This window comes from Acanthisitta chloris, unplaced genomic scaffold (genome assembly GCF_000695815.1).
Source record: "Acanthisitta chloris isolate BGI_N310 unplaced genomic scaffold, ASM69581v1 scaffold8874, whole genome shotgun sequence".
Taxonomy (NCBI): domain Eukaryota; kingdom Metazoa; phylum Chordata; class Aves; order Passeriformes; family Acanthisittidae; genus Acanthisitta; species Acanthisitta chloris.
Window position 1 is genome coordinate 49,002 of NW_008667663.1, and position 21,530 is coordinate 70,531.

The 21,530-nt window shown below is 37.6% G+C and overlaps 1 protein-coding gene across 1 annotated transcript in view; it reads right to left on the reverse strand.

Annotated features, from left to right (window-relative positions):
- Window positions 1-7,057: 7,057 nt before the first annotated feature.
- The window catches only part of UCHL5 (ubiquitin carboxyl-terminal hydrolase L5), a gene marked incomplete at its 5' end in the record, with an annotated part of 15,744 nt that continues 1,271 nt past the window's right edge, over window positions 7,058-21,530 (reverse strand). The window contains 9 exons of the mRNA XM_009072588.1: window positions 7,058-7,674; window positions 9,885-9,983; window positions 10,145-10,258; window positions 10,715-10,817; window positions 11,816-11,879; window positions 13,226-13,356; window positions 13,434-13,495; window positions 13,580-13,705; window positions 20,915-21,020. Coding sequence (XP_009070836.1) covers window positions 7,630-7,674; window positions 9,885-9,983; window positions 10,145-10,258; window positions 10,715-10,817; window positions 11,816-11,879; window positions 13,226-13,356; window positions 13,434-13,495; window positions 13,580-13,705; window positions 20,915-21,020 — 850 coding nt within the window. The remainder of the gene's footprint in view (window positions 7,675-9,884; window positions 9,984-10,144; window positions 10,259-10,714; window positions 10,818-11,815; window positions 11,880-13,225; window positions 13,357-13,433; window positions 13,496-13,579; window positions 13,706-20,914; window positions 21,021-21,530) is intronic.

Sequence of the window (21,530 nt, forward strand, 5' to 3'; positions counted from 1 at the left end):
TTCCTGTACTCATCACTGCATGCACATGTATTCTCAAATATTTTCTCTTAGAACTAATAAGCAATTTCATGCTTCAAGATATGACTGTTGGAAGTCAAGAAGCCTTAATCACTGAACAGAATCTAAATTGTCTTAAAGGTGATCACAGTCAGTCTTGCAGTTACTGTAAAATGAGTTCTTGCTAAGTATGGATTCTAAGCACACAGAGAGCTCCAAGTCCTTAACAATAAATACTTGACCCCTCAAGGTGCACAGGCAGTGGGAGAGATCTTTTCTTTAGAGTGTGATGAACATTTTCAAGTGCCACAACATCAAGTACCCACCATCTGCTATCCAAAGAACAGCAGTACAGAGGACTAACCCCTGGTCAGCAAGGCAACATCAGGGAAACCTCTGTTTTCTGACCAGTGAACACACAGAGAAGAACCAGGACAAGGGAAGTTAGTGCTGCCAGTTGTCAGGTTTGTTTGCTTTTATGGGCTTACTAAACTGGATGATGTAGCAGAGAAGAATCTGCACAGAGCTCCTTTCTCCCAGTGTTTTTTCCATGGCACATGTAAGACTGTACAGAGACATACAGATGAGTTCTGGATAATGAGTCTCTGGGACAGCATAATCCTACTGTCCTTATCCATTTCTCAGCATAGTGTGAAAACTGCCCCAGCATAAGCTCCCATCATCTGTCAGGCAGGCAAGAAGTCTTTTTTTCAGTAGTACACAGACAATGTTAAGTAATAGTCTCTGCCAGTTCCTGTCAGTGGGATAGTTATGTCTGTCTCACTTCCATGTACCAACATTTAATTCTAATGAATTTTTTCCTTCATGTAATCAAGCAGGTAAGGCAGAGAGAGAAAATTCAGTACATTCCTCCCTCTCCTTTTACTTTTTACCAGAGTTGGAAATGAGCCTACGTGAGGGAAAAGAAACCAAACACATCTTAAGAGAAAACTGATACGTCATCTAATGCTTGTAATGTTCAACAGTATAAATATTCTCTGCACTGAGAAAACAATGGTCTGGATGAAGACAGGAGTCACTGCAAAAATATCACTTCTTCCCACACCACAATTTCAAGTAAAAAGATAAAATATATGAACACAAATTCTTTTATCATCTCCAGGTCCATCACAACAACCTACATTTCTCTCCTCCCTCCACCACCACTAGAACATTTTCAGGATTAAAGTGACAATCTCTTTGGCTAGTTACACCTTTCTGATAAAATCTGATAAAACAGCTATCACTCACAGACATACACAAATCCTAAAAACACACATCTATTGATGCTTCATCACTTTAGACAGCAAATCCCTGCTCTCATGTGAGAGGGGACACAGGGAGGGGAGGACAGGGTGACACTTAAAAAATGAACAGGGGGAAGACAGACGAAAGCAGCTGCAGAAGCTTCACCTTTAAATCTCTTCTTTTTCTCCTTAAAAACAAACTGTATTTTCAATGGGAAACTGAAAATCTGTAGTCATGTTTAGATCACCTTTTAGTGCTACCAAATTAAGACTTCAAAGTAAATAGTGAGCACAAAACTTCCTGAAATGCTCTATAGATTTCTGAGGGACTGAGAAATGACCAAAGCATCACTGGAAAAACAAGTAGAATGAGAGAAAAAGCTCATGATACTCTTTTCCACTCTTAGAAAGTACTTTTTCTTTTGAGAAATAACATTGGTAAGCCATGATGCTGTTTCATTTTTTGAAGCACACCACAGAGTAACCACAATGAGTTAAGTCAAATGTGTCTGGACTCTCCACAGGGTTACTTTAAATACTATCAGATCTTCATGCATGTTTTGCTTCCTCAAGACTTACTCTTTGCTTTTCCACCAACTCTCAGAGCACAATAGCTTAACAATATTTGAATAGACTTGACAGGGAACATTGAACCACAAACTGTTTGGTCTTACCTAATACAATATTGTCCATTAAGGACAAGGAGATCTGACTTGATACCAGTAAAACCATTTTTCCACACGTGATGTGAAGAAATGCTAACTCACATACTCACTTGTGCCCACATTTGCACAAATGTGAGCTGCTACTGGATGTTCAAGTCAGAAATTATTGTTAGAAAAAATACCTTATGGTTATTTCATGCTTTCTTGTTTAAATTGGGATACAGCAATTATCTTGGTATTAGTCTAACACAGATAACATTAGCAGAAATTAATAAAAATATTTGCATAAAGCACACTTTATTTTTCATTCACTGAACTGTAAATATCAGATACTGATAACACTGCAGATGATTGCTTAGTTATTGTCAGAGATAGAATCCCAGCAATTAGCAATGTGTATAGTTAAAAAAAGAAATCAAATATTAACATAACCTCCAATCAGTGCAACTAAAGCATAAACAAACTCTGCAAAATATGGAAAATACTTGCATATCATGGCAAAATATTTACTTAGATTTGCAAAGTGCCTTCAATATTACGAACTCTATTAGATCTTATTAACAGAGGGAAATGAGGTTACCCAGATCAGACAAAAAGGCTCCACAGCTAAACTGGTTTCTGCAACAATTGCAGCTACTACACATGACAGAGAAATCTACCTCAATTTCACTCAACCTTGTCATTGTAACTCTGTGGGAATGGACTCTGCATTATCACCACTTCCAGCAAAAAAGAGACTTCGGAAACACAAAAGAGTGAGGATGTTAGCAGAACTTACCATGAACCCACTGACTTAAATATCCCTCTCAGGGAGAGAACTGTAACATGCAAACATAACTATTTCCACCATAGCTGGAGGAAATGCATAGGATGCATTTCTCTCTGCATTTTATTCCACAAGGATGCTCAGGGGTCTGAGAAACTCTATTTTATAATCTCACATAATTCCCATTTCAGAAATGCATAAACTTTAAGAGAAAGAAGTTTCACTCATAAGGCACAAAATGATCAAGCCCATATACCTCCTTAATGTTCCAATTTTGACCTTTTCAGTTTTGAACATTTTTTCTCCTCCCCTACAAAACCTGCTATCTGTAACATATTTCCACTACTAATAAAAATTTTATTTCTAACATGATTCAAACTTTTCTGAGCGCTCTGTAAGGATTTATATTGAATAAAACCTCTTAAAATAGTAAGTCATGTTAAAATGCTTTTGCAGGAACACCTGCACTCTTTCACAAAGGTATTTAGTGAACACAAGTTATAAACTTGACACTTCTTGAGTTTCCTATTATGCTTTTGAGGTGGAAAACAAATAAAATTGATCCAGTATCCTTTGTAGGACACATTCATTTCACTGTAGGAGTAATTACACTATCAGTTTGATGTGGCTTTGTCATTTTACTTAAACCCATGAATGTTGAAGGGACTTTCCAGACACGACTCAAACCCATTCTGGCAGTATATTTCAGCATGAACTCTAATTCTTCCAGAAAGCTCCTTGTCTTCAGGCTAACCAGGCTGATTAAGCAAGCATGATTTCACTGAGTAACAGAACGAAGAATTTCAGTTTTCTCAAGACAATACTGAAGCAGTGTTTCCAGCTCTGAAGATTGCTAAAACATTCTGTGGTTGATGTCCACCAGAAGCCAGAGTATTCCATACAGCTGCCTTATAAATCCAGCAAGGTTGGATACTACCACTCCATATTAAAACAGGCTTTAATTCACCAAGACATTGCTTAGCCACTTACCAACAGAAATACAGGACATGACCGAGTTTAAAATGAAACTGAAAGTTTAGGACCTACCTGGGTGGTTAGTTAGGTACCACACAAGGTTTTGGAAACACCTAGAAAGTAGGTTTCCCATCAAACCCAGTAGTAAGCCAACTTTTAAGGAAGCTGCAGGATAATCAACTGAAAAGATTTCAGCCATCACAAAAGCAGACTGTGGAATGTGTAAGAATTATTCATTGCTTTACAATTCTAAGCACAGAAACCACTTCGGTATTAAGATGAAACTTTGATTTACTGATACAGTGTTGGGATAAAGGACATAAACAGCTCAGTCCGTGCTGTGAGATCACACCTGAAGTCTGACACAACACATGCCATGTCTTGGCTGGGTAAATATTGTTATTCACCACACCAATAAAGTTCTGTATCACTGGCTAAGATGACAGGATTTTTGTTTTCTGGCAAATCAGTATAACCTGAAAGCAACAAGTCATTTGGTATTTTGAAATTTTGTGCTAATTCTATTACTTGGTCAGGGAGCAAGAAAGAGGATCTCAAAGTTCACAGCCAGTGCTGCTGAGAACTTCTCGAGAAATACAGGCCTGCAGTTTCTCTGCAGGCACTACACTAATCATGGCAAATGTTCTTCAAGCTCAGGTTCACACTTTAACTATTATGACTAATGAGAGCTAACAAAACTTTTCAGAGATCTTTTCCTTAGCCTGTAACAAACACACTTGTACAACTTTCCCTAACAATGACAAATGTAACTATGCAACTATTCAAGCAACTATGCTTAAAGATTTCATTACTGGCTGCAGATAAAACACTGACTTGAATTTATCATCACAGTATCAGCTGCACAAAACCTCTTACAAAAATATCTTGTAGAAAGTATAAAATGTTAACCTGTGAAGGAAAAACTCAGGCTAGAGTATGATTCTTACATTTTTATGTACCATGCTAAGACTGGCAACCAGAGATCACACTGGCTTGGGATTTTACATTTACAAAGTTTTAGCAAATGGGAGACACACTGATCTCTTTTGGGCAACAGAAAACAGCAGCTGCATGGCAGAATTCTATATGGAAATTGATTATTTCAGTTCTGACAGCTCTGCCACATCATATGTTTATACCAGCAGAATGCAGCAGCCCTTGAAATAAATCAGAACACAAATCCAAAAAAATAGAGTTTCTGAAACCTGTAAAATGGAGTGAGGCCCAATCTCTATTTTGATGCTTCGGAGACCTTTAATTTGCTCATTGACTGTCATGGTTTAACCCCAGCTGCCAACTCAGTTCCACAGAATTGCTCACTCACTCCCCACCAGCTGGATGGGGGAGAGAATCAGAAGAGTGAAAGTGTGAGAACTTGTGGGTTGAGACAAAGACATCTGAATGTGAGGAAAGGATGATGCTAGAATTAGGACATGCATGTACTACACACTGCAATTGCTCTGCACTCACTGCCCACCCAGCTCCCAGCAGCAGCCCCAGGCCAGTTCTCCCCCAGTTTAAACATTGAGCATGACACCACATAGTATGGAATATCCCTTTGGCCACTGGGGTCACTGTCCTGGCTGTGTCCCCTCCCAACTCCTTGTGCCCCTCCAGCCCCCTTGGTGGCAGAGCATGAGAAACTGAAAAGTCCTTGACTTAGTATAAGCAGTACTTAGCAACAACTGCAAACACCACTGTGTTATCGACATTATTCTCATACTCAATCCAAAACACAGCATTGTACCAGCTACTAGGAGGAAAATTAACTGTATCCCAACAAAACCAGGACATTCATGAACTTCATACCCAGCTCTACATTCATGTGACACTGCTCTAAACGTAGGTAATACACGTGTAATTGCCTTTAAAGGCAAGACACACATTATGAAAAAACGGTTCTACAAATTTGGTGAAAATTACAGGAAAAAATAAGGGTTTTGCTCAGGAAAAAAAAGAATCTATAGTATCCCACAGAATACTAGTATTGAGTTGCTCTACTTCTGACTTAAACAGCCTTGTTTAGAAGGCCCATTTTTCACTTACACATTGGACTAACAACATCTCAGCATTCTCCAAGGATGACAGGCTGCAGCAAAAATCAACAGGCTACCACTCAGAGACAGACAAATGTTTTCAACATGTTGAAATGAAGTTTCAAGTGCAACTTCAAGATCAGAAATATCTCTTACAGAGGAAGTCTTTCCCTTCCCCTGAACAATATTGCTGCAATAAATAACTCCAGGAGGAAACTCTCACACACAGCTTATGTTCTCATTAACTCGATCAATTCTGTACAAAACACAGATATGGATCTCATCTTCTTTTCTGAAACAGATCTTACCCTTCCAGCTACAGGAACGACTCAAGGGGATCCTTCCACCAACAGAAAAGCACAGTGTATGTTTTACTTCTTCAGCCAAAATTTTATCCTGTTAATATATATGCAATAGACATGAAGCACCAAGTGGTAACAGAATTTGTTTCATATCTGAGTTTCAAAAAATTCTTTAAATACACCAGTGCTACCATACAAGCCTAGAAGACCAAAGCAGCTCACAATTCAATGAAAAACATGTTTTTCCCCTTACTTTGCCTACTGTTTTTCATGTCTTCCAAACAAAAGTTCTTTTGGTTTTCTTTCTCTTTCATACCTCTTTTAGGAAGACACTGGAAGTTTCCCAAACAAGTTCATATACACTGACAGTGTTTTGAGTAATTCAATTATTATGTATTGTTGCAATGGCCACACCAAACCCATTTGCCTATTCACAGTTCATATCCAGGCAGCACTTAAGGTCTCAGGGCACCACATGAGCTCAAACATCTCCTCTGCTCCACAGAAGACAGTTCAAGCAACAGCACTTAAGGTCTCAGGTCACCACATGAGCTCAAACATCAACTCTGCTCCACAGAAGACAGTTCAAGCATCTTCCATTGTCATGTTGTTATCAATAATCTTCTAAACATCTTTTCTCTCAAATCATCTCTCAAAGTCAAATGAATAGCATTGTTTTAAAGACTTCAATTTAACATACTCTAGAAAAATATTACCTTATATCCAAGAATGTTAACACCCTAAAACCAAGAGTGTGATTCTTTCTGACCCAAACTGACAATGCCGATACTCAGTCACGAGGCTGATGACCTCTATATCCTAATCATCCAATAATAAAATACCACAGAAGAAAGTTTGCCAAAATAAAAATGGGAATATTTATTCATCTTTTCTACTAAAGCAATGCAGTTCTTTTGAGATTATACATTGGTCTTTGCAAATGTTTCTACAGCTAAATTCATACTTTTCAATTTCGTAAAAAAATTAGACACAGAATGCAGATACTCACTCACGAGGCTGATGACCTCTATATCCTAATCATCCAATAATAAAATACCACAGAAGAAAGTTTGCCAAAATAAAAATGGGAATATTTATTCATCTTTTCTACTAAAGCAATGCAGTTCTTTTGAGATTATACATTGGTCTTTGCAAATGTTTCTACAGCTAAATTCATACTTTTCAATTTCGTAAAAAAATTAGACACATACTTCATCAAAACAAAGACACAAGGTATGTCACTGAACAACTGGAAAGGATTGTGACTGTTAGTAGGGATGAGCAAAGAAAGCTCATGCTTATACTTAGAACTCTGGCATTTGTATTGTTACCATATGGTCACGTGGGACAAAACAGGTATATTTTCCTTGCACATTTTTGGATCCACTTCCCAAGCTTTCAGCAATCAGACAGACTGTTAAATACTGAATTTGACCAAGAGAACCTAAACATTACTGAGCAGTACTACATGCACAAGATGCAGGGGAAGGAAGGAATTAGACCCGTGCATACAGTACAAGACAAACTGTTACAATTGTCAAACGTGCACTGGACAAAATTTGAAGTTTATGAAAAGTTTTATTTGTTGTCATGAAAATAGGATCAGAAGCAAATAACTCTATGTATTTTGCAAAGTCATCTTCATTTGGCCTCCTGAACTTTCTTGGCATTCTGTTTTTCTTTTGCCTACAAAACAAAGGGAGATCATGTTAAGCTCTGATAAGACCGAGGTCTTTCTGGAGCTTTGAATGACTATTCACTGCATTTCTGCACACTCAAAATAAGCTGCAAAAAAGAACATTTTAGATGTAAATTTAGATTCTTCAGAACCATCCTCCTACTATTTTACTAGGTTTGTATATAAAGCCTTTTAACAATACATACAAGTTTTAAAAATGCAGAAGAAACTAAGATTAGCTAACTTCTAGAAGGGGAAAAGAGAGGGAAAAAAAAAAGCACTGTTTAAAAAACAGTTTAAATCTCCATATTTCATATCTCCCTACTAATTTCATTTAACATAGAAGGAACTTTTCCTAATGAAAACATTTGTGCTACAAGAAAACACTGCATTCAGACATACTTATCACAATTCAACTCTGAAATGATCAAGATCTTTGTGGCTTAGATCTTTCAAACAAGCAGAGTGGAAAAAAAACCCAACAAGAGTTCCTATCAAGACATCTGCAGACAGATTCTCATAAAACTTGTATTGATTACAAATAGTTCCAACTGACAGTGAACTAGCTTTTTTTTCCTTATGAATTTAGTAAAACCCCAGATTGGGCAAGAAGGAGGGACAATTCAGATGCAACAGTAGCCAACTTTCTGTCAAAACTATTATTCATTCTGAATCAGGCTGCTGCTTGCTATCACTTATTATTGAAGAGAACAGCAACTAACTCAATGATTTAGAATTAAAATCTTTTATCACCAGCTGCTCAGGTTGCCTGGAAATTGATGTAAAAGCAGCCTGATCATGTTATAAATGACTTTTGTTAACATGAAACTGAATTCAAACTCAAAAAGCTACCCAAAGAAGGGAAAAATTCAAATTTGAATCCAAAAGTCTTATAAACTACAGGCCTGCAAACACACCTTCCTAAAAAAATTCAGTGAAGAAGGCACTAATTAAATTATATATAGCTCTTTTTTCGTTATAATAAGAGAGATCCTTTTTCAGTGAGTTCAAAGTCAGGGATGCTGGCTATGGCACACGAGCAGATACGTAAGTCAGCTCGGAGCTAAGTTCAATTCAAGTACTTGAGCAGCCACACAGTTTAATAACCTTGGCAAAGTGACAGAGCCACGTTAATAAACAAAACCTTGATACAAACCTTAACGGTCAATCAATGTTAATAGCTAGACACTTTACAAAGTAAAGGCAGTAGATGAGCACCAAGGGAAGCAGTTCCAGCCCTGTGCCACGGGCTACCCCTCGTGGCCACAGCGGGCACAGCAGCCGAGAGGACAGTCCTGACTGGCACAACTGGCACCAACCTCGTCCGTTCTCGCCTGGGCACATACTTTTTGCATAACTACTTTGTGAATCCAAAGGGCTGTCAATGTAGTATGAGGAACTCTACCGCATCCTAACCGAAGCTATGCATCATAATTTGAATAGGATGTTTAATTACCCAATTAGAAAAGTCCAAATCATGTGTCTCTTTTGTATTGCAGCATCTTACACCTTCCAATGTGATGTAGATGGCATTGAATTGCCTCTTCCTAAATCACCCATAGGAAAAATTTGTTTAGGTTAGCAAAGGTAGAGTTTGCTGTTGCATAGTACTGCAAAGGTGGTTTGTCCCACGGTCTCAAGTCTCCACTGGAATTGTGCCTCGTGAGAACTGCAAGGGACTACCAGGTAAAGTAGCAATACATGTCCAGAGAAGAGCAACAAGGCTGCTGAAGGGACTCGAGCACAAGTGCCATGAGGAGAGGCTGAGGGAGCTGGGGTTGTTTCGCCTGGAGAAGAGGAGGCTCAGGGGAGACCTTATCACCCTCTACAACTCCCTGACAGGAGGTTGGAGTCAGGTGGGGGTTGGTCTCTTCTCCCAGGCAACCAGCAGCAGGACAAGAGGGCACAGACTCAAGCTCTGCCGAGGAGGTTTAGGTTAGATATTAGGAAGAGATTTTTTTTATGGAATGGAATGTGCTGCCCAGGGAGGCTTTTAAGATGAGACTGGATGTGGCACTTAGTGCCATGGTCTAGTAACCACGGTAGGGTTGGACTTGACGATCTTGGAGGTCTTTTCTAACTCAGTTGACTCTATGATTCTTATGTAAATGCATCTGTTTAAAAATATAGCCAAATATCTTGGAAGCATAAATGTCATGGGTTTGTTGATTTACTTTTAGATAGAAGGTATGAAGAATTGTAGTAATACAATACTCACTTTTTCTACTAATGGTATTAACTGCTGGTGCTCTGCTAGAGTTTTTAATAATTCCATAATGAAAGGCAGGTAGTTATGTTTTCTTCTAATATTTTCAATCTGAAAATGAATTAAAAGCATTAGCAAGATCATGATATGACTAAACTATCTTCTTACTCCCATCCAATTCCTTCAGACTAATTGCAACAGCTCCCAGAGATATAAAATCTTTTTCTTATAGCTGTCCCAATAATTAAATAAGAAAAGCAAAGGCTACATACCTTATATCTTTTTAATTTTTGGTTCTCTTCTTCAATCAACATCTGATATTTTGCAACTTCTGATTGTATAGAACTTAACATATTACTACTTTGATCTGTATCCATTGGCTCCTCCTTCCACATAACAGAAAAAGTAAAATGGAAGATGTTACTCCAGTTTTAAATTACTTTTTAAAATTAAAGTCTTAAGAGCATTTCTAACACAGAAAGATTCTGTTTTGCTTACAGTTAAAGGTACATTCCAGGAATCTCTACAGCTAGTTACAAGCAGATTAGCTCAGGTACTAGGAAAAGAACAGTTCCAGTACCACAGCAAATGAGTCAAGACAGAAAGCCACAATGACAAGGTCATACTGTACTGAGTGCTCAGATCAGCTCACTTGGAAATAACCAGAGCTGCAGCTGTGAGTGCACCCACACTGCACTGACTGTGCTGCACAGATATGTGGCAATCCTTCCCTGCTTTTTTGCAGTGATACTCCATTTGGAGCAAGGAAAGGAGGTTAATAATAAAGCAAACACACTGCACTCTCAGAGAACTACTCCAGTAATTTACACACCATGGCCTACCTCTGCAAGCTGCTGCTGTAACTCTGCAATCCTCTGTTCATATATCATCTTCCTGTCAGACACAATGGCCATCAGGTTAAACCTTATCTCGCCTTCACTGTATCTAAATGAGAAACAGAAAAACAAAAAAAAAATGAAAACCCACTTTCAAAACTAGTCATTAACATGACAAACCCAAAAACCTCCTTGATTTCATTATAAGGGAATGTGTTTCATCGAAATAAAATTTTAAAGGGATCTATTAAATTAAGTTGTGCTACAGAACTGATCATGTCACAAAACAAAGTCAGACTTCAAATGAACTCTACTCAATACGGAACTCCTAATAAACTTCTCTTCAAAATTTTACTACTCCTGTCAAAAATACTGAAACTGTTCAAAAGAGAAGACAGAACATGATACAGCTGACAACAAAACCTGCACACATGAGTTTTCACTTTCTCATCACTATTACCTGTTAGAAAACATTGGAGAGCACTTCATCCATTGTGGCAAGTACATTGAACAACTAGCCTAGCTTATAAAAAGTCTTCAAGCAACAGCTTTTGAAACTATTTTCTAAAAACGGCCTAAAATCAACTTTATTTCTAACACATTTGGAGTCAGAACTAAATAGGAAAACTTCTACACTAAGTTTTTCTAGCTTAAATTTCTAAAACAAGCCACATAACTAAAACCCCTCATTATCTCTACATACGAGTTGTATGGATACAGCTACTATCTAGTATTTTCAAGTATAAGCACACAAACTTTAGTCATGGTCATGACACTCTTAGTTTCCACTCAGAAAGCCCCACAGCTGTTGAACAGAGATGATTATCTTGCTCTTCATTTTCTAGAGCACTAGTAGGATCTCTCTGCACTACACAGATACCTACTTTGATTAATTATACAGCAGCACAGTGTATTTGAGATTTATCTATCATCACATTTGGCTCATGCTGGGCTGTAGGTTCTGAAGTCATGCAGTGACATGCATATAAAAATGATGCATAAGTGTCATTCCTTAGAAATTCAGCTGAAACCCTTTAATTGAAGGAAATTAAGGAATTGTTAAACATGTGTAAGGTGCTATACTTTAAAAGCATCATGACCATTTACTTTTGTATTCGCTTCTCTATGACAGGTCGTACTGCACTGATCCAGTCATCTTGATTGCATGCACCTGGGGAAAAACAGAGACAAAAGTTAACCATGTCTGCAAAATTTATTGCAAAGTCAACACTTGCATAATTCAGGCTTATGCAGTAACTTCAGAGTATGCAACAAGTTTTTCCTTAGCAATGCAGTCTCAGATTACTCAGGTGATTTTTCAGGAGGTGAAGGACATTTTATTAATAACATTCAGATAATGTAGAGGCCAAAACAATGGAGCAAAACTGAATTTTAAGGGCATAAGCATCTAACATGTCTTTTGTTGATAACAAGAAACAACAGGGCAGGGGGAAAGTATGTTATACAAGATTTTTAGGACACAAAAGAAATTAGTTGGTATGACAACATCAGACAGCAAATGAAGGAAGTATGATTAGTTACAGCTGTCCATTAGCATTAACTCTTGATTTTGTCTATGTTAATGCAATACAATGTAAAAGTCAGACACATTAAATAACCCATAAAAGGATATATGATAGATAACTTGATTTTAAGATAAATAAGAGAATAACTAAAGCTGACAATGCCTCTAAATTTCAAGACCTTAATGAAGAGACTCATGATATTGTGACCATGAAAATTATGTCACTGGTAACTTTGCAGACTGTACAGTATCTCTAGACAGACTGAAGAATAGACTTAGCAGCAAGCCATTATTCAGCCTAAAAATAAATACACCTGCCAACAAAATTGGGAAAACACTGGAACTGGGAGTATGGAACATGTTGACATTGTATCAGACTCAAAAGTGCAGACACATAAGCACTGTGATGCTTTTCAAGACACAAGACAGCACACACTGCAAGTTAAGAAAGATTACAAAACAGGAACAAGTCCTACAGAGAATCAAACTATGCTAAGAGTAGTTATTTTTTAAACCATTAGGAAAATCCTTGCTATCTAAGAACAAAGACGACAGTGTATAAACTCAAGGCACATCATGAAAAAAAAAAGTGTTTGGAGACAGCTCTATAAATGTTCCATTATGTAAAATTCTCTCTTGCAGTTGGAGTCAGCTCTATAAACGTTCCATTATGTAAAATTCTCTCTTGCAACAAAATTGTCAATGTGTTAGAACAGATTACATGGCCTGTTTATTTGATCACTGAATGAAAGGAGAGAAAATCAGAAACATGCAAGAAGCAGGAAGAAAATTGTATTTTCAGACCAACAAAACTAAAACAATGCAAGTGACTGCAAAGTACAAGCCTGAACAGCACATTCAGAAAATGTAAAAGATATATTTTATATTATTAAACAAATTGGTTTGAGCCTATAACATATGACCAATTTGTTGCAAAAAGCTATTGCTAAAATGAAGGATGTTCAGGAAAAAGAGAAAATATAAAATATTACCTAAATCAATTGGTCCTTCCCTTAAGCCATCTAGTTCATAGAGCCGCCCATTCACAGGAACATAGCTCACAAAGTGAAATGCATCTTCTTCCTTTGCTGAAGACTTTGCATCAAATTCAAACATCTGTTGTCTGCAAAGAAAATTTTAAAAACTCTGAGATTAAAAAGAATTTGCTCAAATTTTGCCTAGATTTAAAACATGTGTTACCTGGCAAAACTGTTGTGAACTTGCCGAATCACTTCCGAGTTGCTCAGTGCCAAACCTTTCATCTAAAAGGAAGCAACAAAATAACTGTAAGCAAAGAGAGCTGGAACACTGTAAGGCTGAAAATAGAGAAAAGATGAGGCACTTACTGCAGCATCAAAGCTCTGTGAAAATTCTTTAAACTCTGACAAAGTCTCTCCTAGGTGGATATCTTGATGAGCACAATTTAACAGCACACTTACTATGGCCTGAGTTGCACAAGCATTATTAATTACCTGGAAAAAAGCATGGAGAATTTTTCAGCACTGGTGATTGAAATTTAAAGTGGGCAACATTTTTTGTTATAAACACACACTCTCTATGCTGCTTCACATTAGAACTTCACTCTAAACCAGACTGCATCTGCTGCCTGAGTACCTACAGAAAAGCCTTTGCTGTAGGAAGCTAAGAAATGAACTTTGGATGGCACCTACACATTGATTAAGGAAACTGGTATTTCACACCTCTACTTTGAAACTATCATTCTACTGCCTCACCATCTCCCTGAAGTGATGAATGAGGGACATAGAAGAAGTAACAGGAATCCTCTGATCCCTGTGGAAAAACACAAAGTCTATTCAAAGCAAGCTGCCCAAATTGTGTGATTGTATGGCCTTGAAAAAAAAAAAGTCAGCTCTCCCAAAGAACATGTCCTTCAAATAGACAGAATTCCTAGCAGGAGTAGGAGCTCAAAAGAGAGTAAAATTAATTTGCAGCAATAAAACACATTATGGAACCTAGAGTTTTTATTAAAAGGTTGTGTTGGACCAAAAAATTCAAATATTCTAGGGATAAACTAATAAAATCAAAGTGCACCAAGGTGTAAAGATTGTTTCAAAGATGGTCTGCTGAATAACAGAATAAGCCACATGAAATGTTAAGATTTTTCACTTGTTTCTTAATTTACAACATACATATCCTTTTCAAGCTGTCTTATAAGTTAGTAGTTTGACACTGTTGCACTTCAGTGTTAAATATTCCATTTTTAGAGAATATAAACAATACCCTTCATATTAAAGCCACGTGTTCAATGTTGTTTACTAATACCCAAACTAAAATACAGTATTTAAAGAAAGAGGCTGCAAGGATCATTAAATATAGTCTGAGATTTAATTAAAAGCACAGTAATCAAATGGTGTAAGGCCATAATACAAGTAAGACTTCATACCAGCAGTTTTGCCTCAGTGAGTTATAGGTTAGGAAAAGTAATGTGTCTTTAGCCTATGAGACTATTTAGCAATTGAAAATACTTAAACATTAGGACTGGCAGAGCAGATGTGAATTTTGTATTAGAAAAATGAAAATCAGTTCAGGCCTGTGAATGTGAAACCACTTCCAACAATAAAGGAGAAATAAAAGAGGAGAAAACACAAGCAACATGTTTTACAGTCAGAGCTGAGTCCTAGCAAAGGAAAACCTACTATGTTAATACTATAAGCCATATAATATACTTATTCTCTATATCTTCGGGGTGTTCTCAGTTCAGATTATGTCTGTGTGCAGAGGCTAAGGAAACAATAATGCACTTCTTAATTTAAGAAAAATACAATCTAGTTGACTTGAATGGTAATCAAGGGAATCAACTACACAATGTATAAAGTTTACAGCAACTGATACTCCAATTACACAAACTCCAGGTACACAAGCTAAGGGCTAGAGTACACACAATCATAAAAATTAAGTTCATCGAAGAGAAATCCCTCAAGGGCAGTGAAATAATGAACAGCAGCAGAAAAATTCAATCCCCTAGACTACCAGAACTGCATAATTTGAATTAACACTGTAACATAGGAAAAGGAAAAAAGAACTAAAGATTCTCTGAGGTATTACCAGAGAATGATATCAGAGACAGCTGTAAAGTAGTACTAAGATGAAAGCAGGAGATCCCAAGTGGATTAGTGTGGGCTAACCTGATGCAGAGGTTACAAACACCATAACCAAGCTGATAGAGAAAGAAGGTATGGGCACCTCTGTTGGTTGACTAACTATTAGATCAGTGCTGTTACTTTGAAGGGAGGGTTACTACAGCAAACTGCACCTGTTAAATCATAACTACCACAGGGTGTTATTGAGAGAGACAGGACTACATGGCAACTACTTCTGTTGAAAAATCAAGGTGGAACAATCAGGTGCTCTAGCAGGCAACTCAGTAATGGCTTCAAAAAAGGGAAAGGAAATTTACAGAGATTTGTGTCTAGAGGCAAGATCAACACTGAAAATGTGCTGACTAGCTGGATCTAGGAGCTATAAGCAACATAAAAAAACAGGAGGAAAAATTAGACTTGGCAGGAATTGATGGGCTCATCAAATATTGGCCTTTGAGCATAAATATAATTTTGTATTCCAACTGCAGTATGAGTCAGATGAAGTCTGTAAGGACCAAACTAAACCATGTCTAACTGCTAGAAAACAATGTGCAAAAGATGCAGATCTGAGGCCAGTGGCCTCCAGCTGTTGGTAAGGAAACATCATAGAATTACATTACAGAACTTCAGAAAATGAGAGGCAGGAGGTAAAGACAAGGGCAGCTCCTGTAGAGAGGAACAGAAGCAAGTGCAGGTGGTAGGCATAAAAATCCAGCGTGTTACTGGATCAGGATGACATGGGAGAACTACCATGACGGAATAAGGAGGTACTTAGCTAGTGGCAGCTCACAGACAGGGTGAAGAGAGCAGAGTGAGAAGGATGTGATTGCAGCACCAAATGTACACAAGTGCAAGGTTTATTTGTCACACAGGCACAACACCATCAATGCACACAGCCAGTCCAGCACTGATACACACACAAGCTAGGGAGCCCTTCAGGAGAGAAATTGGTCAGAACACCCATCTCTCTAATCTTCTATGGATCTGTTACTTAAGGTGTCTCAGCATTGATAGAAAACATTTTCTACATTTACATAGTACAATAATAAATGCAGGTTGTCCCTAAAAGATTTTGGACTTCAGGAATCTTATGAGGATTTTCTGTATTTGTCCAGAAATCCCAACATTTGCCTGGATATTTCTGGTGAGCTATTTGATCAATATTCAGCACTCCAACTTAAAGCAGATACCTATATTTGAAAGATTTTGCTAGCAAAAGTACAAGGTGTATTTAATAGTATTTGAAAGAAAATGATATTATACATACACAGATGTGTATCAAGAGAAGATTAACATATCACCAGGTGAAGCTCACCTCAAAACAAACCAAGGAACTACTTGAACAGGCTAATCTGGCACACTTGAAATTAGATGCTAACTTCCATCCAACATCCACCTTTCTCCAGGGATCTAATCTGAGTTTCTGGATCAACTTTAGGCTAAAGCACTTTAGATTCTTGACTCATATCCCCTATCTGATGGATTATGTGCTGCTGGAAAAACTGTGCTGCAATTGGTAATATGTCCAGTATCATTTAGCAGATAAAAAATGAAGTTAATGTTCTATCATCACAATGCAAAATAAAATAAATGCACAGCACCAGAGAAAGTCATGAGACCAACACTTCAGTAATAAAACCTGAAGAGATTATTAAACTAAAAAAACCTTAGTTTGTAAGTCTGCAACAATGGCATTCTTTCTTGCCAAGGGAGACTTGCACTCCTGCAGTGCTCAGCACAGAATACAGCTGCTCCAAACAGTGCTGAAGATTGCTGAATACAATGAGTAGGTGTTATCATGTAGCCACTGCGTGTGAAAAATAAAAGCAAGGGCCCATTTAAGCAACACAGATATCAGGAAATTCAGAGTTAAGGCTGAAATTGTATCCTTAACTCACCTCATTGTGCCTAGGTATCCTAGCTCAAAGGGTATCCAGAGTTCTGTGGCCTCAAATAGAGGACCAAATCATACCTAGGCATAACAGGGAGGCCAAATTTAACATGAGTGCACATAAAAGTGACCATTAAAAAAACTCTTTAAAATGCATGCATACCAGACAGACTTGAAAATTCAACGCCCCCAACATACTTGTCATTTAACTTTGAACAAGATCTAGTTGTCCTTCTTTGGAATTCAACTACAGCATCACTATGAAAGTGGAAATGAGTAAAATGTGAGCATGCACAAGCTTATCAAAATTGTGTTTCCTAATGCAATTTTAAAGATGCTTGGCTAGACAGTTTGAGAGCTGTAGACTTCTACATCTAACTAAAGTTCCCCCCCCAGTGAAATGATTTTTAAGATGGAACACTTAATTAAAGTTGAACAGAAACAGAGCTTTGCTGTAGTAACATAATTTATTTCCCATACTAAACTGTTGTTACACATTAACAGTTACTTTGTCTTGCTCATACAGGATTCAGAATGACACTTTAAAACATGTCTGCAGTAAAACAAACTGTACCAAATCTTCTTAGATTGTAACACTTAAAACAAGAAAACGTATAGGAAAGGAAAGAGAAGTGAAGACTTGTTGAGATTAAGGCTCCAGTGTCATGTCAGTTTTGAAGATGCAGATCAACAGATCCATAATCTCAAATGTAATAAAGATTTTCCTAACAAATCTTTGTTCTGGGGTTCCAGCCCACAAATGAACATATTGTGATGTTACTCATCCCTTCTGTAACAAAGGGAAAAAAAGTCTTCTTGAAAGATCCTCAAAGCCATCAGGAAATTTGGCTTAAAACACACATAGAGAACACAAAAAAGGCACACAAGCCCAGCTGCACCTGCTATTTCACAATATAAATATTCAATACTAATGTTTATCTCCCTTTGTGCTCCTGGGTGACTCGGGAGGACTCACAGACCTCAGTTTTGAGAAACTCAATAACCTCAGCACTACTATAATGAAACTCCTGTTGACCCTCACTTACCTGTTACCAGCTTTGTCCTGTACAGGCTCACTGAACAAACACATCTCATACTATGGCAGGAAACCAGCACAGAAAATATTCACAGAGCACCTACTGAAATTTGCTGCCTGACGAGCTGCTCTGGCTCATATTCACAGAGCACCTACAGAAAATTGCTGCCTGACGAGCTGCTCTGGCTCACACAAGTTCAATGAGCAGCTGAGCCACTGCAAGAGAGGAACAGAACCATGACCTTGAAAGGAGACAGGGTGAGAGGACCAGAGCTTCCTGCTCTCATCAGCAGCACATCATAGTATCAGCCAGATGCTCAAGAAAACAAGTCCTCAAAACACAGCTTGTCAAATTGCATCTCTGACCTAGGCTAACTTCCTTCAATGTGAGTCAGCAGAGCTAAACTGCTATTACAGATCCCTCCAAAATATTCAACTCAGTTTCCTTCATTTATGTGTTGACTTTTAATATTAATTTCTTTGCAGATATTTCACTAGTTGTTCAATCACAATACCTCAGTCCAGGCAAAACTGAACTGACAGGAAACAGAAGCATATGTATATCTACAAGAGATGTGTTGATTTTGCTAAGCTATTGCACTTGACTAACAGACAATACTGAAGCATGGAAAATATACTGATTTTAAACTTTTTGCAAGTTACTTTTGAAACATTCCATGACATCAAATGGTGTAACTAGGTACTACTATTTTAAGAGTCAACTTTGGTAGAAATTGCTTTTCATGCTACAATTAAGTCCACTACAATTAAGTGTGGAGTGACTTAATTGTAGCATGGAAAGGCATAAAGGCAGCAGGTGAAGGAAGGGGATGATTAGAAAGTTCCCACACCTCCACAAAGATGTTTCAGACATTAAAATATGAATGCTTCAAAGAAAGCTACAAAATAAAGAAGGCTTTTCACTGTTAGCCTTGAAGTTTGTGGGGTTTGTTACTGAGTCTAACATTGTCCCAACTTTGTGATGTACATTCTGTAATCTCAACTTAAAGCTCAAGAAAGCTCCTCTTACCTACTTGCTGCTAAACACAGTATCATGCTTCAAAAAAGGGAAGCAAAGAGGGAGGAAAAAGGCAAAAGAAAAAGAAGCACAGCAAGCAGACAAATGCTTTGAGACTTTTCAGCAACCCCAAGAACAGCAATTCTGGGAGAACCTCTGCTACTCACAGGAAATAAGAAAGATTATTACACCCCCTGAGTGAGGACAAATTTACCTTCATCTTAAAAAAACCCAAACCCAAAAAAACCCTCTCTAGATTCCTATCAGAGTAATTTCCTCCTGCCACATAACTACCTTTTGAGAGTTTCAGCAAGGACTTTCCCTGAGTTTTTTTTGTATCATGGCTATTCTGTAGCCACAGCCTATGATCACTAACAGGATGTTTGATCAGGTATAATTTCTAAATTCTAAATTCACAACCTAAACCAGTTTCTATCAGAGCTATCAAACTATTAAAGCATTTGGCAAACCACTGCTGATCACTGTATCAAAGAAATGGTGGACAGTGCTTGGCAGGACTCAAGAGCTGCAGCAGGGGAAGAATGAAGAAAACCAGAATGAAAAAAGACTAAGGAATAAAGTTATCCACAACAGCATGGAACAGAAAGATGATTATAAAAGAAATACAACAGGTGCACAGGTACAGAGCAGCCAGGACAGCTATTTGCATTGTTTTCCATATTTCTATACTTTCAGCTAGAAGTGTGTGGATACTTTTTCGCATCTGAAATTGACAACACTCCCACATTTGTGGTGAGAAATAAAACAACAAAAAACCCGAACAAAAGGAAAAAACCAAACGCAATAACCAGTCCAAGTATCAGGCTTCATATATGGAAAACCTAATAATTTGCCCTTTGACACGAATGCTTTGAAACTAACACATGTAGGGTTACATTTCTTGCTTAGCCTGTTACATTTATCACTATTTCAGAAACAAATGTCAAACAAGAACTAAAAATATTTATAAAATGCCTCTACTCTGTTTACTCTCTCCTGCTTTTCTTGCATGCAAACAACACACACAGCAGTCTGTGAACACTAACACAAGAGTTCAGCATTACCCAGTATTTAATAAAACACATTGGGTAACACCAGTAAATAGAATTTTCCTTGCACTTTCTAATTTAACCTCACCTTTCTGATTTAAATACTTAAAACCTGCATGCCAAAATGGTCTGCAAACCCTTAAAGAAAAGTATTATCCTAGACTTATACTGCCCTGGCTGCAGAGCATTTGAAAAACATAAGAAAGAAAAATCAAGACCAAAATAAACATTTCTTCCAAGAAGTTGTTGAAAGTGGTTTCAAAAATTAATGTTCTCATTCTGCTGAGCACATTTACCAAGCAATTACTTATTGCACAGAAGACTGAGTTACTCTGTGGGTGAGGGCTGACAAATAAATAAGAGTTTTACTCTTTGATAGGTGATATTTTTGTCTAGACTTGACAGATCAAACTGATTTGCTTTGTTAATCACTTTTCAATACACAGTTCCTACTCTCAGAATTTGTTAAAAGTTACGTTACCTTGCAAAATGGTAATTTTTGTGTGCATAATAAGAAATAGTTCACTTTTTGGTATTAAAACTGTGTTTCGTGACATATCCGAGAAAATTACTGAACTTGCCATACCTGCTTAGCAAAAAATATTGTATCCAGTCTGGAATCCTGAACAACAGAACCTGCTGGTTCCTCTCCAGGCTGCCACTTGAAGAGAAAAATCAGCCCATGTACTGGCCTGAAAAACAAAATTGACAGGAAAGAAATCACCCGTACTGATGAAAAGTATCAAACTCAGAAAACTGTATCCTGGTATGGTAGTTCTGTTAATTCTTCCTAAACATAGGGAGCTTGCACTGAAATTTTCAGATGAGGTCTTTTAATGAGGCAGGAGATACTTGAGGAATGTGCTTAACATCCCAACCTGAATTAGCATTTAGCCTGTAACTTTCATAAATCAGGACCAGTTTTCCTGGTTACTGCAACTGCTGCAGTTGCACAACTCTCCTTTGAATTGGTTAGTGGCAAATTGCTGTCAAAACATCTGTCAACTGTACACAAGAGCTGGAACTGAAGTTTTGGTAATCCTTGCAGACATAGATGAAATATTTAAAGAGGAGCTCTCATGTAAGCTCGTGCCTTTGAGTTTCTCCACAAAAAAAGAAATCTGTTTTTCTCTGCTACTAAGAGCCTGTCTTGCTTTGCAGACTGTTTGTCTTGCAGGGCTTAGCTTTTACTGCATGTTGCA